Source organism: Pan troglodytes, chromosome 9, assembly GCF_028858775.2.
Source record: "Pan troglodytes isolate AG18354 chromosome 9, NHGRI_mPanTro3-v2.0_pri, whole genome shotgun sequence".
NCBI lineage: Eukaryota > Metazoa > Chordata > Mammalia > Primates > Hominidae > Pan > Pan troglodytes.
In genome coordinates, this window is record NC_072407.2 from 20900333 (window position 1) to 20926985 (window position 26653).

General features: G+C 46.3%; 1 protein-coding gene across 25 annotated transcripts in view; it reads right to left on the minus strand.

Annotated features, from left to right (window-relative positions):
* PLEKHA7 (pleckstrin homology domain containing A7) overlaps positions 1-26653 on the minus strand; it is a 245255-nt gene that overhangs the window by 32361 nt on the left and 186241 nt on the right. For 16 of the 25 annotated variants that reach the window (XR_001707174.4, XR_001707175.4, XM_016920488.4 and 13 more), the window contains 5 exons: positions 14943-15413; positions 5629-6151; positions 5006-5092; positions 4003-4122; positions 1942-1995 (listed from right to left, as the gene is read on the minus strand). Coding sequence is in view for 22 of the 25 variants with exons in the window: in XM_016920488.4 (XP_016775977.2) it covers positions 1942-1995; positions 4003-4122; positions 5006-5092; positions 5629-6151; positions 14943-15413 (1255 nt within the window). In the remaining 3 variants the exon portion in view is untranslated. The remainder of the gene's footprint in view (positions 1-1941; positions 1996-4002; positions 4123-5005; positions 5093-5628; positions 6152-14942; positions 15414-26653) is intronic. The other 9 variants (XR_008537813.2, XM_063783857.1, XM_016920491.4 and 6 more) reach the window with 1 other exon arrangement.

The following is a 26653-nucleotide window of genomic DNA, read 5'->3' on the forward strand; positions in this document are numbered from 1 at the left end:
GGACCAACTGTGAGTTTCCACTGTCACATACAAACAGGAACCAGAAGGCAGCTATTTCCCACTGCTCTTGCTCAGGCGCATTTAGTTCCCTCTGGCCCTGGGCACTAAATACTCTGGTATACCTGTGTTTTATACTCACCTGTGCTGCTGGCATGCCAGGCCTCTCCCATAGGCCCAGGTGCACTATGGATGCTCTACAGGTATGTCTGAGTGGACTGTTGGGCCCTGGGTCAGGGGTGACAAGAACTATGCAGGCAGCTGCTGACTGGCTGTCAGGGAGGCTGAGGAACGGGGATATGGTGCTGCGCAAGGCAGGTGGAGGCTGGGGGCTGCTGGATCTCTCTCCATAGGCATGGTGGGAACAACCCTGTCTGTCCCCACAGGCTGCAGGAGGATGGGCTGGGCTGCCACATTTGGTCCATACAGCTATGCTTGAGCATTTTGAATCCTGAGGAATTACTACCATACTTAGAGCAGTCACTCAAGCTCTGTGTGACCTGACTGTCAAGTGAGTTAGACAGTCCTGGCCTTGAGAGAAAGCTCCTTGTTCTCCTCACATGCTAAAGCCAGGTCTTTTTGCTCATAGCATCCACCTTCCTTCCTAAAGCCTAGGATAGAGTCAACAGCCTGCATGACCCAGCGCCACCTCCCCTCTGCTGCCCTGGCCACAACCACTGTGCCCTGGCTCTCCTTGGCTCTCACTGATCCTTCCCTTTAAATCTCAACCAGCCCCAGCACCCCTGGCTCTTCAAAGCTTCAAACACATGCCACCTCCTCCCAGAAGCCTCTCCAGTGTTGTAACCCACAGAGATTCTCACCATCTCAGCTCTGAGAACCAGGCCAAACAGATCTTTGTCTAGTCATTGTAGAGGAGTCTGTTATTTGGGGATAATTTCTTTCATCAACCCAAGACTATCTGGAAGTATCTCAAGACCAGACAGACTCAAATTTTTTTCTGCATCTCCGCATGTCATCTGGGTACAGAGCAAGTGTTCAACAGACACAGAATTGCACTGGTTGATTTCTAATCAAAAGCCCTGATCTCCTTTCATTGTGGGGAGACCCCCTTTCCATCTTCTTCCTTAGGACCTGATGTTCATACACCTGCTTCTATGAGGCTGGATGAAGATCCCCAAGTTAAAACTATCCCAAGCCAGGTATACTGGAGACTGTAGGGAGGCACGCCACCCCTCGTGGCAGTCACCTGAGTGTCCCATGGCCCCTCACCCACCTTTTCAGACCCACAGCTGACTAAAGGTCACATTCCTCCAGTCTATTTCATGGCTCAGGCGTAAGAAGTGCTTTTCACAGTGGGAGCTTTCAGAGGACTGTGGGCAGGGAACAATAGGCCTCTCTTCCAGGCAGAATGCCTCCTGCCTTCTCTACAGGAGCTTTCTTGGCTCTCTCTGTGCTGAGAAAGCTAATTTAGAGCCTGAAGCCTTATCACCTACAGGGAGGGGCCCAGCCTTCACCTCCTAAACCGAGATGGGAGACTACCGGTGAGCCTCAAAGCCATGCGATTCCATGTGGAGCCTGCTCCCCTAGCAACAGAACCAAAGAACCCACCACACCACTTGTGGCTGAAAACCCACATTAGTGAACCAAACATACACCCCTGCCCCCACTGGAGACTCCGAAGAAGTGACTGGTTGCTTTTGGAGGGACCTTTTTGTTCTGACCAAGAGAAGGAAGAGATCAAGGTCTCGCGCCCTCATTCTGTAAGTCAGGGACCTCACAACAAAATTCACAAGAAACTGAAAAAAGGCAGAGTTTGAGTCTGTAAGAAATAAAATTCTTCTGATTCAAGATGGGAGACATCTTGATTTAGAATTCAGATTGGATAAGACCTGTCTGGCCTTTGGCTTTGGGCTTGGCTCCAGTGAGGTGACACTCTCGGAAAGGTGAGTATGCAAGGAAGGCAGGAACCCTGATGTCACTTACCTTTAGATCCAGGTACTCCAGGTCTTTCTTCAGCTGGAGGTAGGTATCATCAGCCTTCAAATGAAGCAGAGAGGGAAAAACACAGTTATGAACACCAAGAGTTTCCATAACTTGAGGTTTCACATGTGAATTATTTACATCGTGCAGCTTTGGGAACAAGGAACCACAGTAGACCAACACATCAGGGGCCACAGAGGAAGCACAAATGTCTCGGTGCAGCTGAGAGCCGTCTTTCAGCAAGGCGGATCTTGCAGGTCACTGTGGGGAAAGTCAGCTTGTCCCCCACTGGCTAGGGGAAGAGTTTGGCAGGGAGGATCCTACCCCAGGGCTAGGGTAGCTGAGGCAGTGCTGTGCTCCCAAGATAGACCTGGGAGGTCCACCTGGAGGAGCATATGCCACACCTGAGCTATAGCACATCAGTCATCATCGCTCCAATTCCATCCATCAAACCTTTGGTCTGGATCACTTCACATGCATGAAGATGAAGCTCACTGGTGTGGGTGGACACCTTGAAGAGGCAGGGAGATGGCCTGGGTGACCCAGGAGGTCCCAATACAACCTTGGTTTCCAGAATGATAACCACCAGCAACTGCTGGAAATTTCCTGCAAGTTTGGTTCTTTTTGCTCAGCATGGAGCCAATGTAGCCATGTCAGGAGCTACCTGAGGCAGGTGCAAGGTCAGACCTATCTGCTTGTGGCATCTCTGACAATCTATCAAGTTCTTCAGTATAATTACCAGAAACAGTGAAAATAAGAAAAAGACTCTTTGATTTCCTAAAACTCATGCTTTCCCGTGTAGCAGATCACAGAAGCTAACTGTGAGGCAGAGGAGCTGTGAAAGCTGTGAAAGAAAAATAATCCAGGCACCATCTTCTCAGCAGACTAAGAGGGTCACAGCCAAGCAAGCCAGGGCCGAGGCAAGTGGCCTTTGCTTACAGCTCTGAGGTAAGACAGTCACACAGACAAACCACACGAAGAGTTGAGGCAGGGCTCTTATGCATGGGAATGTCTGAAGGACAACTGTCAGGGGCACTAGTGGCTTGCAAGGTCTTGTGTCCCTAAACTAACTTCTTACCCATCTATACTCCCCAAACAGCTTAGTCCCTACACACTTGCCATAGGAGTAAGACAGAACAGAAGAAGGTTATTCAAGATCACTTAGATTCACAACTGATGATAGTTTTTCACTGACATTCATTTTTCTGAATACATTTCCTAAATCTCTCAAAACTCACTAAACAGAACAAGGAAGGAAGGTAACAGTCCTGTCACCTTCCTCATCTGTCCCCTGCCTACCTCTGTACAGCCTGGAGGACCAGCCTCATTGGCTGAACCTATTTTTGCCTGAGGACAACCCCAGGGAGGGATCCTTTTCTTTAATCCTTCTGCTCAAGATACCCGGGAGGGCAGCCCCCTAGCCAGTCCTTGAGAAGCTTGCCTGCAAAGCCCAACGTTCTTGCAACAGTTTAGAACATTGTGTCATGCAGGCCTTGGATTTTGGCTGCAGCCTGCATGCTTCTAGCTGAGGGATCCTGAGCAAGTCACTTCCCCTTCTGGTTCCACTTGCCTTGTGTGTGGTCCTTACTCCTCTCCTACCTAACCTCTTCCAGCTTACTGTGAGGTTCAGCAAGATATGAGATGAGAAGACACTCTGTGAGGCAGCAGGGCACCATCCAGATAAGAGAGGGCGCCCTGCATCTCCCTCCAGGCTGACGCATATGTGCCTTTCCACATCCCAAGCAGTGGCCACGGGGGCAACAAGGCTGTCAGCCAGCACAGCCCTTTGAACTTGACCATACACCAGCCTGGCAGTCACTACTTACAGCCAGAGAAGCGACAGTTTAGGGCCCCTACACCACATGCAGCCCCCCTCCCCAGTGCCAGAAGGGTAGGCTCAGCTTCCACCACCACAGAGTGTCTGGCAGTAGCATCCAGAAGCAAACAGGCAGCGAACACGCGAGAGCCAGACAGCAGAGACAGACCAGAGCATGGGCACGAGCGAACGCGAGCCAGCATGTCACTCCCTGCCCCCGGTCCTGAGAGGAGCCCACCAGTGCTGACCTGGCAGGTGGGAAAGGTCAGCTGGTGCTGCAGTAACTGGCCGATGGCGAAATTTCGCACACTGGCCAACTTGGCCTGGTGCCGCCTTAACCGGGTGAGAAGCAACGAGAGCTCCTCCAGCTGCAGATGTGTAGACACAGCACAAGGAAGTTAGCACCGCAGGAGCACACTGCTAGAATTATGCTCTTCACCCCGGTGTCAGTGCCAGGACAGCACTGATGTGACACCGTTAAGCAATTACTGTGTCAATTCTGTCATTAGGACAAATAAAGGCACTGGCAGTAAAAGGGCTTCAGGAAGTTTTTTTCAGGAAAGCAACAACCAACAGTGCAACCTCACCCAGACCCAAGCTTTTTTTTTCTTCTGCTTTGAGACAGTCTTGCTTTGTCACCCAGGCTGGAGTACAGCAGCGTGATCTCAGCTCACTGCAAACTCTACCTCCTGAGTTCTCGTATCTCAGCCTTCCGAATAGCTGGGATCACAGGAGTGTACCACCACACCCAGGTAATTTTTGTATTTTTAGTAGAGACGGGGTTTCGCCATGTTTGCTAGGCTGGTCTTGAACTCCTGGCGTCAAGTGATCCACCCACCTCGGCCTCCCAAAGTGGTAGGATTACAAGTATGAACCACCATGCCTGGTCTCAGACTTGAGCTTTGAAGATTGAGTTAACTAGCTAACTAATCAAAGATCAGGGAAGAAAGGAGAGGCACTGCCTGGGGAAAAAGGTGGGTAGCTGGAAAATGTTTCTGGCAAAATTCATCTTGAAAGAGGAGATAAGCCTAATATTCCCCTACATTTCCCTGACAAGCTCTTCCCCTTCACTGGGGACCCAGTGACAGCCAGGTGACCCTAAGCAAGTCATTCAACTTCTCTGAGCCTCAGTTTCCTCATCTCTAATATGGGGGTTGATAGCTGCTCTCTGGACTGCATTGTACTAACTCAGAGGAAGGAAAATGTTGATGAGATAGGGCTTTGCAGGCTATGTCTTGTCATTCACCTTACCGATTTTCCATGTAAACTGGGAGCGCTGACGGTGTGGGTCATGTAACCCATGGAGGGCATGGAGCGTCGGTCCACATGAGATGAGTTCTGCAAGTGGGGAGACAAGAAGTCACACTGGAGCCCAAACCTCTGCCACTCACTCCCAGGGCAGCCCGCCCCATGCCATGTCCCCTCTGAGCCCCAGACTTCTCATCTATGAAATGAGCACACACATCTTACTCTCAGGGTTAGAACACTAAACTGTGAAAGCCTCTTGGAAAGTGAAAACTTAAGCTGGGTTGTTATAATTTAACTGACTGGACACAGATGTCTTTTCCTGCCTTTCAAGATGCCAGGAAGCTGACTTGTAGTTGTGTGACCCTGTGCAAGTTACTTTGTCTCTCAGCGCCTCAGAGTTCTCATCTTTGAAATAGGCATAAACATAGCACCTACCTCACAGGGTTGTGGTGAGAATTTAAAGCGAAGCCCTTGGGAACTGTGCCTGGCATCTATTATTAAAATGTACTGCCTAAGTATTAGCTATCATTATTATCCCAAATTACTCAAATTTGTGTTCAAACCAGGCAAAGCTCCTGGCGCCCTCATGATGACCCAGCAGCCTGGCAGAGCTTCCCGAGCCTCACCTTGACAGCGTGGCCCCGTGCCCTCCTTGGAGAATCCCCCAGCGAGATGTCCACACTCCTCCTCTGGTCCGGTGGCTTCACTGTGACTCGCTCTGCTGGTGTGTGTGGCCGCCGGGGTGGGAAGACCCTTGGGGGTCCTGGGGGAGGGATGTCTGAAGGAGATGGAGGCACAGAGATGGAGCGGGGCACCTCTAGCATGCTCCTGCTCCGGCCCTGGTCGGTGAACTCTGGGGAGCCGAGGCAGATGGGCGCCGTGGGGCTGCCGTGCCGGAACTGCTGGCGCTGCTGCCACTCGTAGAGCTGCCACACGGTGCCATCCCGGTGCGCCCGGCGCTCTTCACTCGACATCTTCAGGTGGCTGGCTCGGTCCTGTGCATACTTGTAGTCACTTGGCAGGTTTCGGGGAGGTGGCGAGGAGCCCCCCGAGGGGTGTCGGGTGCTCTTGGGAAGAGTCTGGTAGTTTTCTGGGAAGGACAGGGATTGGCCAGGACCCTGGCGAGGAAGCGTCTGGTCCAAGGGAAGACTGAGGAGAAAGGGTAAGAACGGGTCAGGCAACCAAGCGAGGGTTCTGCCAGGCTTTGGGGAACATATCTAAGTACACCCACAAAGCTGGGCATGTGGGAGAGTCCTGTAAGAACCTCAAAAGAATGATCAAGGCCGACATCCAGGACTTCAGTCACTTCCCCTTTTTGCAGACGACTCCAAAACCATTTTTCTCTGTCAACTTCCTCTGCCAGGACAACTTGGCTACCCCATGCCCATCACTTGGAGTGCAATGTGATTAAACCTGGCTTTTCCTTCTCTCTCCGCTGCCAGCAGTCAGCTCTTTCAATGGCTATGCATATTTATAGGAAAGGCCTCACAATTCTCCAAGTTACCAAGATTTTCTCTCTGCCTGGTATCCTTAGCACCAAGTTCCAGAGGTTCATAAAGGAAGTGGCTGGCATCAGTTCTCTTTTTTCTGGACTCTTCTAGTCCAGATACTGATTAATTATCTCCCTCCAGACAACTCTGAGATGCTCCTAATGGGTTTCCACTTTGTCCACAGTCAAGTGCTCTGATCATATCAGTTCCTTGCTGCAAAAACTTCCATGGCTCCTTGTCCCTTCTGAAATAAAGTCTAAACTCCTCAGCCTGGTACTCACAGCTCGCTAGCAGCTGACCTCAACACCCACCTTGCAGGCCTGCTGTTTTCTCACTGCTCTTCCTACGGGCCACGCCAAATGCCTAGGGCCCAAAACTGAAGGAAGTACTCCATCTCAGGGTCACCCCTACACCTGCTGGTGCCTGACAGTCAGCCTCACCCTAGTCCCGTCCCAGCCTCCTCCACACCTGAGCAACATCTTGCAACGGAAAAAGGAAAAAGGAGTCTAACCTGGGTTTGAAGCCAAGCTTGACACTTGCTGGCTTTGTGACTCTAGGCAGCTCACCTGACTGCTCTGACCTTCCGTTTCCTTACTTGTAACAGGAGGATAGTATTACCTGCCTCATAAGGCTCTTCTGAGGAATCAATGAGACAGGTTAGGAAATGCAACCCCCACGTCTGATACACAGAAGGTCCTTCACTAACGTGTGTACCCTTCCTGCCCTTCTTAGTCTTATAACACTGTTCTTCCCTCCCCCTGCCTGGATGGTCTCCCCTTGCTCTATTTACCCAAGTCTTACTCATTCTCTAGGATGCTGGCTCATGCCTTCCCCTACGTGGACCTTCTGTAGTGCCACAGCCCTCAGTGATCCAACTCTGTTTGACCTAGTCATCACACTGCCTGTAACTTTTCCAAGGTCCTATATTGATGTGATCTTTTCATACTTCCAAGACATGTTTTCCCAGGCCAAGGTGAAAAATTCTTGAAAGACAGGAACTGTGTTTCACACCGTGGTATTGTCCACAGTCTAAGAAAGTCCTGTGCGTAATTAGCCCTTCAATAAACACTCCAGCACACAAAACTGGATATGACTTCAAAAACTAACACCAACTAGCCATCTTATTTTCTTTTTTTTTTTTTCTCTTTTTTTTCTTTTTTGAGACAGAGTCTTGCTCTTTTGCCCAGGCTGGAGTGCAGTGGTGCAATCTCCGCTCACTGCAACCTTCGCCTCCTGGGTTCAAGTGATTCTCCTGCCTCAGCCTCCTGAGTAGCTGGGACTACAGGCGTGTGCCACCACACCCGGCTAATTTTTTGTATTTTTAGTAGAGACAGGGTTTCACTGTGTTAGCCAGGATGGTCTCGATCTCCTGACCTTGTGATCTGACCGCCTCGGCCTCCCAAAGTGTTGGGATTACAGGAGTGAGCCACCATGCCCGGCCGCCATCTTATTTTCTTCTGGAGTTTTGCTGTTTTGCCCAGGCTGGAGTGCAGCGGTGCAATCTTGGCTCACTGCAACCTCCGCCTCCCGAGTTCAAGGGATTCTCCTGCCTCAGCCTCCTGAGTAGCTGGGACTATAGGTGTGCACCACCACGCCTGGCTAATTTTTGTATTTTTAGTAGAGACGGGGTTTCACCATGTTGGCCAGGCTGGTCTTGAACTCCTGGCCTCAAGTGATCTGCCCCCCTCAGCCTACCAAAGTGCTGGGATTACAGGCATGAGCCACCGCGCCCAGCCTCCAACTTATTTTCTGAGAAGGAAAAAAAATTAAGCAAAGGACAAAGTATGGAATTTAACTAAGCCTGAGAGGCAGCATGATGTTGTAAAAAGAGAACAAGTTTTAGAGTCAGACAGGCTTGAGGTCAATTCTGACTCTGCCTTCACCTATCAATTTTATCTAACATTTATTTGGTGCTGATATTGTGCCAGACATTGTTCCAAGCCAACACTACTCAAAGTGTGGCCTGTGTGCCACCAGCATCAGCACCACCTGGGAACTTGTTAGAAATGCACATTAATGAAATAAGCCAGGCATGGAAAGACAAATACCGTGTATGACCTCACTTATATGTGGGATCTAAAAAGGTCAAACTCATAGAAGAACAGAGTAGAGAGGTAGTTACCAGAGGTTTTGGGAGGGAGAGGAGAGATGGAAGAAGAGCTGTTGATCAAAGGGTGCAAAGTTTCAGTTAGGAGGAATAAGTTCTGGTGACCTACTGCACAGCATGGTGACAATGGTTAATAATAATGTATATTTCAAAATTACTAAAAGTAGATATTAAATGTTCTTACCACCAAAAAGGATAAGCAGGTAAGGTGATGAATATGTCAATTGGTTTGATGTAATCATTTCATAATGTATACATATATTAAAACATCACATCTACCCCATACATATAATTATTGTCAATTAAAAATAAGATATATTTTTAAAATGCTGGTTATCAGCCCCACCTCAGACCTACCTAATCAGAAACTCTGGGGATGGTGCCCAGGCATCAGTGTCTTAACAAGCCCTCCAGGTGATTCTAGTGCTCTGTAAAGTTTGAGAAACTGTTCTAATTGTTTTAAAACAACTCATTTAATCACTTTAGCTATACGACCTCAGGCAAGTATCATCCAGGCCCTCTAAGTCTCACCTTCCTTATTACAAAATGGGGATAGTAAGAACCACTTAGAAAATTGCTGTGAGGATTTGAAATAGTTGTCATTCAAATAAAGCTATCTTTGCCATTACAGTAGATAATTTTAAGATCTCTTCAACCTACTTGTCGCGCCTGCCAAGTGAGTCGGCCTGCCACTAGGTGGCAGGGTTTGCTATCGATCTCCCAAAGTTAAGACACAAATGTGCCTCTGAGACGGGGCAGTGCCTGAATCCTCAAAACAGAGGTGGTAGCGGTGGCAGAAACCAGGCTGGAGGCTTCCCCTGGGGAGTTCAGGACTTGACTAACCATTGTTCATTCTGCCAGAAGCAAAATGCAAACTATGCAAAGCATTTCAGAGCTGTGCTCCCACCCATACGCCCTTCCTGCCTGGCTCTGCAGCTCACTCCCCTTGCCTGCCTACAGTGCGTGGAAGGTCAGAGTCCACCCTCACCTCCCCACTGCCCCCCTAGCTGCACCTCAAATCCCTAAGCTCATCCTCTAACCTGTACCCTCCATTTACACATAGTCTGCCATTTTGGAATGACCCCAAGGTACCAGTGCAATGGTGAGCCCTGGCTCTAGGGGTCAAAACAAGGTAACTAACTATGGAGGAGGGACACAGGAGGAGGTGGTACTGTGGTTGAAGTATAGACCCCATGCGACCAAGTGGGTGCTTCCAGAGCAGCTTCGCCCCTAACAGCAGATCCATTTGCTGGCCCCCTAACCTCCGGTCTTACCCAAAAACTGGGCTCAAGGTCTCCTTATACCATGCTCTGTGGCCACAGGGCCTCCCTGTCACTGAACAGGCACTAAACAGGATATTCTGATACAGCCATTACAGAAATGGTCATGTGGAAATGCAATATCATTTTTTGCAACCAATTATTATACTTTACTCAGCAGATGTTCCTCACTCTAACTTCCAGATCAATCACACAGGACTTCCATTTTCTACTCTTTTCCTTATTGTAGTGTTTGAGTCTCCTGATCCTAACTCTATCCCTCACCCCAACATTTCTATTTTACAAGTATGCATTACTTTAAACACTGGGAGGTCAGGGTGGGAAAATGAAAGCCTAAAATTTCAAAACAAGCTCTTAAAATACAGTGAGATTCTAAGAGTGTGTCAGTCTGTCTCCCACAAACCATATCCTAAAAAAGTTTAATGATGTGAAATATGTATCTCCAATTAGAAATAATTCCCTGTTGGTTTAAAGCCAAAAATACAGGATCATATTGCAGTTCAAATAACCTTCCTCCCAATGTCTTAATGTGCTCAGTCTAATGAGATTAGCAGTCTCGATGATATGCAAAGCAGAGATATCTATCTCATATATTTTCAAATGGAAAATGGAGGAGTTCCTTTATTCAGCACCTAGATCTATTTATGACTAACTGTAAGAGACTACAAATATATCTTTAAGAAAAAAAAAATCTGGGACTATAAGAGGCAGACCTTTTAAAATACAAGAGGATAATCAGAGACTGAGACACTTTGCTCACTTAAAGATTGACGGCATTTTCTGTTCTATCTTCTGCCTTCAATTCTTCACTTTTATTCACTTTCTAGCCCATTGAGATCTGCTTGCCCTACTGGAATGAAATTCCTCTCACTGTGTGCTCAGTGACCTCTAAAGCCAATGAGCTGTTCTCCTCTACAGACCTGATGTCTCCCTGCCCCTTAGATAAGAATGGCTCAAATCCCCATCTTGCATCCCAGGGAAAGTCCTATGCCCTCCCCACCCACCTCTCATTTCCCTGTTAACTTCTCATCCTTTAGGTCTCTGGTGCATACCCCACTCCCAACTCTCAAATTCAGGCCATTGTGTGTAGCAGAATAACATGGTTTACAGGCTGCTGGAGCAGTTATGTAGAGACATTTCATAACTGACAACTTATCACTGCATATCAGTCACCCAGCTTTTGAAAGTTTTTTCTGTGCCCCTGCCACAAAGAGTTTCTCACTGGCCATGCCGTCTTACTGATTTCAACCCCTCCTTTTACTCTGCGTCCTGAGCTAACTTTGACCCTGTAGCTCTGTTAAGCATGGTAATTCAGGTTTGCCCATCTAAGCCCATCAAGCAGCTCAGTGGAAAAAGGGTTTCTGTTACTGAGCAAAAGACCCGTGAGGTTCTGGACTTTCCTTCAGGGGTGCCCAGCCTCCTTGAAAGGTACCACATCTCAAGTGTCTGCTTTTGGTAGGGGAAAAAAAAGGAAAGAAGGCACCATGCCCAGGTGGAAGTCCTTACCTGCAGCACCGTGCACTGCTGACTGGACTCCTTCCAGTTGAAACTCTCCCCAACAAAACCTCCAGTTTTCCTCCCCCATCTTCTCTTCATCTCCTTCAGGTGACTTAGCTTTTGCCTGACCCTTAGGCTGGGGGTCCTCAGTGTTCAGTTGTTGGCCCTCTGCAACTGTGCTCTCTCAGTTGAGGATTCTTAGTCCTGGCTGCACATTAGATCACTGGGGGAGGAGGGATAGGGGAAAATGTGCTTCCTAAAACCCTTATGTCCAGGCTGCAACCCAGACCAATGGAGTCAGATTTCTGCACAGGGGACCAAGGCCTCACCAAATGTTAAAACTCTCCAGGTGATTCCAATGTGCAGCCTAGCAACAGTTTCTTGACTGTGGACATGCACTGGGATCACCTAGGGAGTTGTATGTATGTATTATTTATTTATTTATTTATTTTTTGGAGACAGGTTTTTGCTCTATCATCCAGGCTGGAGTGCAGTGGTACAATCATAACTCATTGCAGCCTTGAACTCATGGGCTCAAGTGATTATCCCGCCTTAGCCTCCCAAGTAGCTGGGACCACAGGTGCATGCCACCACATCCAGATAATTTAAAAAACAAAAAATTTTTTTTGGTAGAGATGGTGTCTTGCTATGTTGCCCAGGTTGGTTTCAAACTTCTGGACTCAAGCAATCCTACCACCTCGGCCTCCCAAAGTGCTGGGATTATAGGTATCAACCCCCATACCTGGTCAACCTAAGGAGCTTTTAAAACATACTGATACCTTGACCTCACCCCAGATCAACTACATCAAAATCTCTGGCGTTGGGCCTCAAATGATCAAATCATGCAGACAGGATTAAGGAACATGGCTGTAAGCATTCCACCCTGGGTAATCTCAACTACTGCCAGGGCATTAGTTACCATCTCTAAGGCAATGACTCTAGAATTCCTCTACAGACTGTACCCACATTCCCTATAGCCTCCTGATCATCTCTACCTGGATATTCCCAAAGTACCACATTCCTCGCCAAGCTCATGTCTCTTACCTGTGCTTGTATCTGCTGCACAGCACCATATCTACCTATTAACCAAGCCAAATCTGAATGCTAACTCCAACTCCACCCACGTCCAGAACTCCAACTCCCTACTTACATGTCCAAAATGGAAATCCTGATTTCCCCCAACTTGTTCCTTCTTTACCCTTCCCTATCTCAGTAACCGTCCAGTTGCTCAAGTCAAAATTCTATAGATCTGTTTATTGTAGCATTATTCACAATAGCCAAGATTTGGAAGCAACCTAAGTGTCCATCAACAGATGAATGGATAAACAAAATGTGGTATTTATACTCAATGGAGTAGTGTTCAGCCTTAAAAAAGAATGAAATCCTGTCATTTGCAACAACATAGATGGAACTGGAGGACATTATGTTAAGTGAAATATGCCAGGCACCGAAAGACAAACTTTGCATGTTCTCACTCATTTGTGAGAGCTATAAATTAAAACAATTGAACTCATGGAGATAGAGTAGAATGATGGTTACCAGAGGCTGGGAAGGGTAGTGGGCAGGGGGGAGTAGGGATGCTTAATGGGTACAAAAATATAGTTAGATAGAATCAATAAGAGCTAGTATTTGATAGCGTAACAGGATGATTATAGTCAACAATAATTTATTGTACATTTAAAAATAACTAAAAGGGGTCAGGTGCAGTGGGTCATGCCTATAATCTCAGCACTTTGGGAGGCCAAGATGGGAGGATTGCTTAAAGCCAGGAGCTCGAATCCAGCCTGGTCAACATAGCAAGATTACATCTTTATTTTAATTTAAAAAATAAAAAATAACTAAAAGGGTATAACTGAAATGTTTATAACACAAAGAAATGATAAATGCCCGAGGTGATGGACACCCCAGTTACCCTGTGATTATTACGCATTGCATGCCTGTACCAAAAGATCTCATGTACCCACAAAAATTAAACAAAGTTTTTAAAATTCTAGACATCATCCTTGTTGTTTCCTTCATCCCACATTCGAATTCACTTATGAGTGTCGCTGTTTCAACCTCCAAAATGTATCTCAAATTGGTTTATTCATCCTATTTCTATTGTCACCCTCCTGGACTACTGCAATAGCCTCCTTCCTAGGCTCTTACCTTCTTTGTGAAATATTCATCAGATCATATCACTTACCTGCTTAAAACCTTCCCGTGGCTCCCTATTGCTTTTTCAAATAAAATTCAAATGCCTTACTTTGGAGTATGAGGACCTACATTACATTACCCCTGCCAACTTTCCAACCTCACTCAGCAGTAAGGTCATCTTACAACCACCTACCAGGGGCCTACTTAGGCCGGCACCAAGAAGAGCAGCTTCCCTTCCCTGTGTCCTCAGACAGTAGCTTTCTGTTTTATTAATAAGACACAAAATGTGAACAAACAGGATTGACACCTGGTCATTCTCAGTTGGGAATGGGAAGGTGTCTTAGCTACAGCACAACACGCCTTCTCTTCTAGTCTGCTCCACAACGTCTTATCAGTTACTTAGGAAGGCTCCATTGTGATTTATCCACCATCCACTCTCACAACTGCCCAGCTGGACCAGTTTAAAGAGGTTACAGCAACCTACATATGCATAACACACCCACATACTTGAAAACAGGACTAGGCTATTCCCCTAGGAGCACTGACCACCTCCAGAGTCCACAGGTAGAAAGTCTGGGCCTGGCCAACAGGGAGAATGAAGTGTGGCCTTTCAGAGCATGTTATCAGGCCTGTGGCAGACTTGGTCTGGATGCTGGCGCATCCACTGCAATCCCTGGGGAGCTCTCTGAATGCACATTGGCTTTGCTATCTCCTCTTTTGTCAGTGATTTGTTTAGAAGCCTGAAAATAGTGAGGGGAATCTGTCACGTCTTTCATAATGAAGACAAAGCACAGTGGCTTCTGGGGACAACGGGGAAGCTAGTGACCCTGAATTCTTCACATTCAGAAATGTGTCCTAATTAATCTGAAATTATAATAAAATACAGACAGTGCTTGGCAAATAGCAAGAGATGCATGCCTTCTAAATAATTAAAAACTTCTTGAAGGAATGGGTCTGATAAAGCCCAATGTCAACAGTGCCTACGCACTTCTGTATGTGCCTGGAATTAAAAATGAATCTGTATTTACTCTAGTTTCTATAAACATTTTTTGGATGTAGAGAAGTAGCAGCACAAGAGGAGAAGATCGATTATCATTTACATGCTGAATGTCTCAAGACATTCTCTCTGAGGAGCCGAACAGACTCTGGTGTAATCGCATGGGGGCCTTGGAGGCTCACAGACCCAGGACTGAACTCTGGCCTTACCACCTGTGTGCTGTGGGCAGGTTCCTTCACTTCTCCAAGCCTCAGTTTCTGTCTATAAGTTAGGAATATCACCCTTTCTTGCAGGGTTGTTACAGGGATTTACGTAGGTAATGGCAGTAAAGAGTTTAAGGCTGCCCTTAAGCAGCAAGTGCTGGCTAAATGACAGCTCTTGCCACTATATTATCGCGCTTGTTATAAGCAGCGATCCTGAGTCTATTACTCACCTCCTGCTGTCCCCTTTCTGGGCCCTTGCCCAGTGCTCCACCTGGGCCAGATTGCTCTTCCTTTGGCTGTGTTTCTCAGGGTTGGTCCTGTGAGGAAAGGCCCGCTGGTACCCGCCAGTCCCATTCTGTTCTCCTGGGCCATATGAGGCAGGCAGCATTCCATTCTTCTCTGCCCGTTGGGGCTGTGCCTGCTGGCCTCTTGGGCCACTGGGTAAATCCATAAACAAGGCATCCTCCTCGGCTGGTGAGTACGGAGACCTGGCCTTGCTCCGGTCCCGCTTGCCCTCCAGTGGGTCCCTCTGGGAACGGTACTGCTCTCCCTCCTGCTCCTGCCTCTCGAAGTTGACAATGTCATCATGGCCACGATGAGGACAATCTCTCGTATGTCCGGGTCCCACCCGGCCACATTCGTGACAGGACTCTGTGTGGTTGGCCTGGGGGACAGCCTGCCGCTCCACCTTCTCCATATCCCTGCAATGACAGCAACACATTCAGTTTGCGCCACAGCCAAGACTCCATGATGAAACGCACTGTACACTCAATCACCTACAGGCCTTTGCACAGGCTATTCCCTCTGCTCAGAACACCTTTCATGCTCATGTCCTCACTCTGCCTGCCTAACTTCTGCTCCTTTGGGGATCTGGCTTAACACCACCTCCTCCAGGAAGCCACCCTGACATACACTTCCAATTTAGAATAGGATCTTATGCTGACCCCACTGTCACACTAATCGCACTGAACCATAACTTTGTTTACTCATCTAGCTCCCAAATAAACTATGAGTTATTTTTGGCCAGTGGCCCACCTGGCTGATCATCATAAGCCCAGAACTTCTACACAGTGACTGGTATGGAATAGGCACTCCGTAACTACTACTGCAAGAGAGAATGAAAAAATTATACATGTGACATTCCCATGAAGACCACTCCCGTGCTCCTATTCTACTCTGTGCTACTGATCTTGCCTTTTCCTTTTGCAATTTGTCCATTTGGGGCTTAAATGGAAGGCTCCTGAGCTCAGGATCCCTCCCACTGGTGTCTAACACAGCCCAAAGTACAAATGATAGCATAATTAACACTCTTCAAAGATGGCGAATAGAGAACAGGCACAGCAACCACTGTATGTGAATAGCAACCTGTTTCTATCTTATCAGGGAACAGTTCAAACAGAAACAACTCTCAATGACTATCTACAACAATTCTGTGAAGTATTATTAGTCAGATTTTAGCAATAAGGAAACTGACTCACAGAGAAGATCGATTATTTGCTCAAGATCAAACAGCTGGAACAGAGTGGAGCCTGGGCTTAAACCCAGGTAGACTCCAGAGCCCATGTGTGTTAGGCTTTGCTCTACTGCCTCTCCACATGTGTCTGTGCAAACCTGGAAGCTATAAAGGAGAATGGGGAGGGGTGATAGGTCAGGGTGTGAACTGAGGCTACAGGAAGAGCTTTGGTACATGGTGGAGGGCTCCTCTTTCATGGTCCATCTCCCTCTGTAAGCTGCCCTTCTCTCTGCCTCCTTGGGGCAGGGTCCTAGTTGTCTGCATCCTGATCACCTGGCACCAGGGATACAATAGTGGCTCCACAAGCTTTGCAGAATTTAGATTAGGGAGGCAAGAGAACTTGCTCCAGCTCAGCTCAGATGGACTAGAAAAAATAACAAAGACGTTTACTTAGATGGGGCAGCTGGTTTAGCTATGCTCCATGGTTTAAAAAAAAAAAAAAAAAAAAGGTCCTAGCCTTAAGATCCATCACTCAAAATGGCCAAGCCAGAGGCGTTTTCATCTCAACATGAGAGTACATAATAGAAATGCTACTGCATTTACATCTCCTTGGCCACACCCCAGGTGTCTTTGCAACAACTTCAGAACCTCAGCTATCAATAATCAACACAGATTCAGCGCAGAAGCAACTCACCCTGAGAGCTAGTTAGAATGCCAATATAACGTGAAAATACAACCCTCCACATGGGATCTGCTTCTCACTGTGTGTGGGTCTGTTGCCTTTAACTTAGGCAGAGTGATATGGTTTGGCTGTGTCCCCACCCAAATCTCATCTTGAACTGTAGTTCCCATAATCCCCATGTGTCGTGGGAAGGACCTGGTGGGAGGAAATTGAATCATGAGGTAGGTTACCCTCATGCTGTTCTCCTGACAGTGGGTGTGTTCTCATGAGATCTGACGGTTTTAGAAGCGGCTTTTCTCTTTTTGCTTGGCACTTCTCCTTCCTGCCATCATGCAAAGAAGGACATGTTTGCTTTCCCTTCCACCATGACTGTAAGTTTCTTGAGGCCTCCCCAGCCATGTGGAACTGTGAGTCAATTAAACCTCTTTCCTTTATAAATTACCCATTCTCAGGCAGTTCTTTATAGCAGTGTGAGAATGGACTAATATACAGAGAGAACTGAGAAAAGCAATCATTCTTCTCGCTGTTCACATACCAATGTCTTTTCCATGGAAACCCCAAGCTTTGTGGAAAAAAATAATGCATCTTTGGAACTCCTTTTATCCAACAGAGGACATCTTTCCTCCCCAACCCCCACACTGTATCCACTGCCCTTCTGATAACAGCATTTCAATTTTCATTTGGGAATCACTTTCTCCTACTCTCAGTCCAGGTGGTTCAGGTGCTGCTGACTCCCTGTCCAGCTGAGGCTCCACAGTCTCAGTGACTGGTTCAGGAGTTGACTACTCCAGGCCAATCAGAGTTAGCCCTGGGACTTGGGTTGGAGCTGCTGCAACTATGTGGGAAGGCACTACTTGAGAATGAAGTTAACACAAAGGAAAGCAGATGGAGAAACACAGAATCCTAAAAACTTGGCTTAAGCTCCTACATCTAACCATATGTAAACCAGATATCTCTTTGGATTTTCTGGTTGTGAATAAATAAATTCCTTCTTTTTTTTTTTCACAGCGTCTTGCTCTCTCACCCAGGCTGGAGTGCAGTGGCATGATCACGGCTCACTGCAGCCTTGATCTGCTGGGCTCAAGTGATCCTCCCACCTCAGCCTCCTGAGTAGCTGGGACTACAGGTGCATGCATGTTTTAATTAGCTCTGCTAATTAAAAAAAAAAAAAATGTAGAGACTGGGTCTTGCTATGTTACCCAGGCTGGTCTCAAACTCCTGGGTTCAAGTGATCCACCTGCCTCAGCCCCCCAAAGTTTTATGATTACAAGCGTGAGCCACCCTGCCGGGGGCCTAAATTCCCTTTTTCAGTTGTTAGAGTTTGGTTTCTGCTACTTATACTGAAAGGGGTCCTGCCTATTAATCATTTTACAATGACATATTGAGATAGTAATGAGTGAGGGCCCGTTCATTGTTAACATTCAGTGGCTCTATAAATTCCAGTAGGAGGAAAATATGGGAAATATTCAGGAGCCCATACTTACAGAAAAAGTAATTCAGCCGGGCGCAGTGGCGTGCCAAGGGAGGTGAATCACCTGAGGTCAGGGGTTCAAGACCAGCCCGACCAACATGGTGAAACCCCATCTCTACTAAAAATACAAAAATTAGCTGGGCATGGTGGTGTGCACCTGTAGCCCCAGCTACTCAGGAGGCTGAGGCAGGAGAATCGCTTGAACCTGGGAGGCAGAGGTTGCAGTGAGCTGAGATGGCACCACTGTGCTCCAGCCTGGGCAACAGAGCAAGACTCCACCTCAAAAAAGAAAAAGTAATTCTTACTGTAAGTTTATAAAGGGACAACTCTGTTCCACAATGTACATATGACAGGTTTATTTTTTCTTTTTTCTTTTTTTCATACGATAGGTTTTAGCTTTGTCTTTCCTTTCTCCCTTTAAGCCTCCATAACTAGATTAGTGTAACCTGAACCAACAGTCCTCAAGTTGCCTAAGTTGGCCATTCTTTTGTTTTTTCTTTTTTTGATACAGGGTCCCACTCTGTCACCAAGGCTGGAATGCACTAGCGTGAACAGAGCTCACCACAGCCTCAACCTCCTGGGATCAAGTGATCCTTCCACCTCTGACTCCTGTGTAACTGGTACCACAAGCGCCTGCCACCATGTCTGGCTAATTTTTAATTTTTTTTTTTTTGTAGAGACAAGGTCTTTCTTTGTTGCCCAGGCTGGTCTTGAAATCCTGAGCTCAAGCAATCCTCCCACCTCAGCTTCCAGAAGTGCTGGGATTACAGGCACGAACCACTGTGCCAGGCCTATTTTCTTTATTATTTCTCACATCCAGGAAACTACCCATAGAGGATGTGCTGAGGCTACTTCGGAGATGATGAAGGCTCCAGCTGCCCTCTGGATCACACTCTGGCCAAGTCGCTGAAGCTTTAAAATCTGGCATGCTGCTTTGGTTTCACTTGCTCTGATATTTCTAAGTGGTTACTCCAATTGTGATACCCAGGTAATTGTATCTCCTTGTTATTCACACCCCAAAGATAAAGAGCACCTTGTCATAAAAGCCAGACAGTGAAACAAATATGCCACCTATGTGTATGACATTAGAATTGAGAGGAAATGAAGGATTCTTCAACTCTGGGACCCAAAGATTGTGGGCACAATGTCTCAGTCCAACCAATTGTAATGTGGATTTTTCTTCCTTCCCTAACCATTCACCATGTATTTACCAAGCACCTATACAGCCCCCACTGGGACAGGCACCTGGGAGTATAAGAGAGTAGCAAAGAAAATAGCCTTTGCCTTCAAAGTCAGACAACCCTGGAGCCCAACTTAATTATGGTAACCACATTGAATACTGTTCCCATAAACACCTGACCCTCAAATCATGGAGTCTGTTAGTCTTCCCTAAGCTTGGAGCTAATTTAACCATAATTCTTAGTCCTTACTATGTATGTACATGAGTATATACACTTCCATATATGCCAGTGCTTCCTGGAAATAAATTTGACAGAGGATGATAAATCATTTTCTTTAAATTAATACCAGCATTTATTGCAAAACAAAGCTTTAGAGGGTGGCAGAGCGAATGGTAGTCAGCTTGCCACTGGGCAGTTTTCTAGCCCTGAAGACTGTGGGGTTATGAACAGCTCCTTATTCCCATGGCTCCCAGGACTTACATAAAATGCACCTTTGTTCCCAAAATGTTCACGCTGTGGCTGCAGGTAAGAAAGGTGAAAGTAATATTCCCTACTCCCCCACCTTACCAGACCTAAACATTTAACTTACTAAGTTATGGAATTTAAGGTCAAAAAGGTTTTTTGGTATTCTCCCTGTCTCCTTGCATTCCCCACAATTTAACACATGACCTCTCAAATTTGTGACACTTGTCACAAAACAGATCTGCAATGCTCGATTTAGCACAATGATGGGAAGGAATGAAGCACCCCTCGGCTGTCAATGACTGTATTACTCAGGCAGCTTGGCCATGCAAAGCAGAGATGTTTAGCTAAGAAAACACAAGCCTTTCCCAGCTGGGCTGCTGTTCCCATGCAGGTCATTGCTATGATCGTGAACATCTGAAACCAGTCACTGTTCAAAAACACAGGAAATTCCTGACACTCAGTGGCCATTTTGGCCATATGTGTCACTTTTTGAAAATAACAGCTGGCACAGGTTTTAGAACCAGCTGGACCTAGATTCAAGAACTGGTTCCACCACATATAAGCTGTGTGACCTTGGGCAAGTGACCTCTCTAGTTTCAAGTTCCTCATCTATAAAATGGGATAACAGTGTCTCCTTGGGTTGTTGTGAGGATTAATGGTGCACAGAAACAGCACAGCACAGTGTCTGGCACACAGTATGCCCTCAAATACAAATGTCTTCACTACCCAATAGGTATTCCCTCCTCCTTTGCCCCAATTTTTTGAAAGTCGCAATGTACCCAGCAAAACACTTATATTTCCCAATCTCCCTTGTAGCTGAGGATGATCATATAACATAGCTTTGGCCAATAAGATATAAGCATAAATTGCTAGGCGGAGTCCTCCAGGAAAGTCTTTACAAGAAGGCAAGCTTAGCTAACCCTTCTCTTCTTCCTGCCTGGGATTTAGACTTTGCTGAATTGCAAAGTGATAAAAATAAGGATGCAAGTCATATGCTAAAAAGCTGGGTAGAAGGTGATAAAAAGCCCATGTCCCTGATTGCATCACAGTACTACTGTACCAACCTACTGACTACCCCTGGATTCCTGCTATGGGAGAAAACTAAAATCCAATTTGATTATGCCACCTTAAATTGGGTTGTTCTATTTCTAGCAACCAAACATGACCCCTAACTGTTACAAGGGGCTACTCTTATCATTGACTGGGGTTGGGCCCCAGCATTTCTAGCATATCACAGAATGCTATTTGTCTGTTTAGAGCAAATTCTTATTTTCCCTTGCAAGTGGGAAGAGCACATACCTCAGACTGGCGATACTTCTCTCTTATTTCTTTTCTTCACAAGAACTTGAATGTTAACAGATCTTACCAAGCAACTGTGCACTGATTATTATTTTATTCTGCCTCCAAATCATTTATCTCATCAGGCAATGAGGAATATTTCCCCCTATCTTAATGCTAAATGCACACACACCCCATACACATTCAATCTCATTCAAAGACTGAGATGGGAAGAGGAATGACAGCTTGTAGGGGCTTGATTGAACCTTAGTCCTGATGTCCAACACAGCCTTTCTGTTGTAATCCCACTGGAAGGATCCCTCCCCGCTCACCTTACCTAAATGACCAAACTAGGAGCCTAAGAACAAGAACCCAGGCCACTGAGAGTCTTGGAGAGTTGGATCTGAGCCAGGCCAGATGATGAAGTCCTGCCATGGGAAACCAGCTCAGCCTGTGTTAACAGATCCTGGGTCCTGAGCACTGATCTGCAGTCTCAGGAATAGGGTGGGCTCAAAAGCCAGAACCCACTCTGGGCATAATCAATAGACTTGTACAAAAGACTGAAGAGAAAGAAGCCCAAAGTATTGGAGCACCCTAAGGCAGGCTCGCTCTTTTGAATGAGTTCCTAGCATTTGAGGAAGGAGATAGCCAGGGAGAAATGGAGAAGGGAGTTAGTTTCTTCTTTTCCCCAGAGTTAAATAGGGCAGCTCCCTTGGGATGGAGGGAGAATAGCCTGCTACTTTTCATGCTGTGCTTTGCCTAAATTAACAAGAGGGCTTGACAGCTTTGATGACACCCTCCACAATCCTTCAGGCCTCCCTCCCACAGAGAAGAGCGAGGCTGCAGAATAAACGAAACAAACCAGAATGCTAGGCTGAGGCTGCCTCCTGCCTCAGTAGAGCAGCTATTGGCAAAATCCCTTTTAAAGTTGTAGGGATTGACAAACCAGACTAAGAAGAGAAAAAAGCTATTCCAGGCCTGCCAGCCCTCCTCACTTTATTCATTCCTGCCTGAAGAATCCTTCTTTCTTCTACCTGGGTAAGCCATGCCACCAGTCACAGCTCAACCTGAGCCACCCTGAAGCTCTAGCACATACCACGCTCACTCACTTTCCACCTCCCCAGGGAAACCAGCACTCCCGTTCTGGGAGATACATTTTTTTAATAGCCATGGCTTGGTTATTGTTACCATATGCTAGGCCTTACTGTGTGCTAGGAATCTGTCACGGACAACCTGCAATCCCTGTAACAATTCTGCAAGGTCAGGACTGAGCCCAGAGAGGCTGAGGGCACATACGACTACCGGATTACCTATAATAAATGGACTCTAATAAAGGACAGGAATCTGGCAGCGGCAGCCATCACTGACTGAGCACTTACTAAATGCAAAACTCTGAGCTAAGCACTTTACCACCTCTTCTTATCATCACACAAACCCACAGAGCTAGAGACATTTTACTTTCATGAAAGGTAATAAAAGTGGCCGGGCACGGTGGCTCACATCTGTAATCCCAGCACTTTGGGAGGCCAAGGTGGGTGGATCACCTGAGCTCAGGAGTTTTATATATATCTCTATCTATCTATCTATCTATCTATCTATCTATCTATCTATATCTATCTATATATATATATATATGTTTTTTGTTTGTTTGTTTTGTTTTGTTTTTTGAGATGGAGTCTTGCTCTATCACCCAGGCTGGAGTGCAGTGGTGCGGTTTCGACTCACTAAAACCTCCTCCTCCCGGGTTCAAGCGGTTCTCCTGTCTCAGCCTCCTGAGTAGCTGGGATTACAGGCATGTGCCAACATGCTAATTTTTGTATTTTTAGTAGAGACAGCGTTTTGCCATGTTGGCCAGGCTGGTCTCAAACCCCTGACTTCAGGTGATCCGCCTGCCTAGGCCTCCCAAAGTGCTGGGATTACAGGCATGAGACACCATGCCTGGCCACCCTTAATAAATATTTATAGAATAAAAGACTAAATGAATGAATGCATGAACAAATGCACCAATTCAAGTTGCTGAAAGAAGTTCAGCATACCACAGAGAATGGGAAATGGCAAGAGATGAACCAAAGGTGTTTGTAGGGACCAGGCCCATGCAGGGTTTCCAAAGACTTACTAAGGAAATTGGACTTTATTCTAAAGGTGACTCTACTACAAGTTTCTTTAGTCCCAAGACAGGACTGCAGCTACTCCAGATAACACAGAGGTTAGGAAATTGAGAAAAAAGATGAGTTGTTTTCTGATATGCCCTCCTGCCTGAGTCACTTCTCAGTTTTGTAAGCTGTAAATGCCAAATAACCTCCTTAGTTGGTGCTTTAGCTTATTAGAGAGGAAAAAACATCCTTAGACAAGATAGAAAAGGCAGTATTATGGCGGAAGTCGGTAAGACAGATTTCAAAAAGGTTGTTGAGAATCAAAAACCAGAGTCCACAGCATGGCCAGTAGAAGAATATGGACGTGAGGCAGAAGATTACTTGGGGGGGCGGGGGCAGAGAGCAGGCCCTGCCAGTAGTGCAGGGTGTCCCTCACAGCACGTGGCGTGGGATCTCAAAAATACTGGAATTAATGTCTATCATGGAATTCTGAAGCCTGTGTAACAAACAAGAGAACAAAAGTCAGAGGTACAGGCTAGGCGCAGTGGCTCACGCCTGTAATCCTAACAATTTGGGAGGCTGAGGTAGGTGGATCACTTGAACCCAGGAGTTCGAGGCCAGCCTGGGCATCATGGTGAAACCTCATCTCTACAAAAAATACAAAAAATGAGCCAGGCACGGTGGCACATGCCTGTAGTCCAAGCTATTTGGGAGGCTGAGGTGGGAGGTTCACTTGAGCCTGGGAGGCAGAGGTTGCAGTGAGCCAAGATCATGCCACCGCACTCCAGCCTGGGTGACAGAGCGAGACTTTGTCTCAAATAAAAAAGTGAGAGTTGCAGTGAGGACTCTTAGCTCTGCTCCTGGGCCAGAAGAATAGGAAGAGGCTGGGGGAAGTGGGAGCTGAAGACAAATAGGACTGAGGGATGGGGCTGTAGGGACCCTGAACTGTTGAACAACTCACACTGCTAGGAGATGAGTACATCCTGGCAGAGAAGAGAGTGCAGTTTGTCCATAGGAGACTCATCATTGAGATCTAGGAATTAATGATGAAACTGGAAGAAGGTAAAGAGAAAACAACTGAAGATACTGTCAAAGCAAATCCTATGGAAGTTAATATAGCTGATAGGGAGCACCTACTACGTCTCAGGCACTGGACTAAGTAAGCACTTGATACATTTGTTTAATTTAATCCTTGTAGCAAGCCTATGAACTAAGAAAAATCAAGGTTTCAAAAGCATGCATAATTTGCACAAGATGACACAGCTAGAAAGTAGTAGAGCATGGATTTGAACCCAGGTCTATCCAATTTCAGAGACTAAGCACTGGGAGGAGATACCTAAGGCAAAAGAAATAGGTATAACAGGAAGTGAGGGATAAATCAGCTGGCCTGGACATTGATTACTGATGCCCTCTTTACCATGTCCCAGTAAGCCATTTCTGCCCATAGTCCTCTGCCCATGGAGCCCTAACACTTCCTTGGGAATCCGCACCACCTCACTCTCAGTCCTCGCAGCCTGGATAGGGCCCCACCCCTGGTTCTCAGAAGTGACACATGTGTTTCAGGCCTCTGCAATCAGCATGATGTTGTCCCTGGCCACGGAAGATGGTCGGGGACATAAATGTAAACTAAACCTGTCTAATCAGTATGAATCTCAGAGCTTCTGGACCAGACTCTGGCTCTTTCCTACTGGATTTTAACCTTGATGATATGAGTTTGGGACCACTGCAGCTATCTTGCCACCAGGCCCTAGATGTGCCAGGGACCTCCTCGTGGAGCTCAAGACTGAATTTAACACACAGGTGGGAAGAGCCCAGAGTCTGAGAATATGACTTCTAGTGATACTGTCTGAGCCTTGAACCCCATTGCTTCTAAAGCCAGGTCTATCTTGAGCTTTTCAGTGACATGAACCAATAAATTCCCTCCTTTTAAAGGTAAATTTCTCTGTATTTTCTGTCATCTGCAGTCAACAGTCCTAATACATACCACCACTAATAAAGGAAGCATCTGCCTGCATGAATAAAGAGAGAATCCTCTGGGTGAGAATCACAGAGGGAGCGAATGAAATGCTACTGTTGGGGCCACCCACTTACAGAGATGGAGCTTTTCCAAGGCAAAACACCAAACTGGAAGACAGGCAAGATTTAGTCTGCCTGACGAATAATTTTAACCAACCAAATGTCTGAACATCTTATTCTGGAAAAATAGAACATTTAATAAGTCTGTATTTGCTTGGTTGAAAATTTCAGCTCTCAGAAACTTATGGAGAAATGCTATTAGGTCTTTATTGTGACTCAGAAGCTGGAAAAACTTGTGTTTTTTATTTTGTTTTAGTTTCTTGGGCTTTTTTTTGTTTTTTCTGTTTTTTGTTTTGTTTTGTTTTTGAGACAAAGTCTCACTCTGTCGCCCAGGCTGGAGTGCAATGGCATGATCTTGGCTCACTGAAACCTCTGCCTCCTGAGTTCAAGCGATTCTCCTGCCTCAGCCTCCTGAGTAGCTGGGATTACAGGAACCCGCCACCAAGCCCAGCTAATTTTTGTATTTTTAGTAGAGATGGAGTTTCACCACGTTGGCCAGGCTGGTCTCGAACTCCTGACCTCAAGTGGTCCGCCTGCTTCGGCCTCCCAAAGTGCTAGGATTACAGGCATAAGCCACTGCACCTGGCCTGTGTTTTTTATTTTTAAAGGGACAAAACCTTGTGCAAACATGATCATGGAGTTTTAAGAGTTTATTAAGAGCATAATAAGAATACATCTCAATGTCAGAGAAAAACTAGGGATGATACAATGGCCTGAGACTAGGGAAAGGGGAGGAGCCCTTCCAACACCAAAATCTGATGCTAAAAAATACCCAAATCTCAGCTATCTAGATTAATCCTCAAGGGTTCTAGCCAGACATCATTTATCAGCCATGCATTTTTTTCCTATAAAGTTCAATCTCGTTCTCAAATTCTCTCTCATCTAGCATCCTAGTCAGCCACAATGAATTGAGCAAAGTTGGGACACTAGAAGAAACCCATTTTGCCATCTCTAGTGTAATAACACAGGGAACTCTTGAAGCTCAAATTATAAAAGGACATGTATAAGAAATGGAAGGCGGGGCACAAATCCATAGTGGAATGGGCCCACATGAACAATGGCAGAAAAAGTAAAGTCTAGAAGGAGCTGTTTGTTTATTTAAAGTAAAACAAAACAAAAACAAAATTTCTATTTATTAAAATACATGGGGGTTTAAAAAAAAGAGATGTAAGTGTCTCTGCTTAGGGAAGATGACCCAGCATAAACAGAGAAGGCAGAATTCTCCAGCTTCTGGGTTTAATT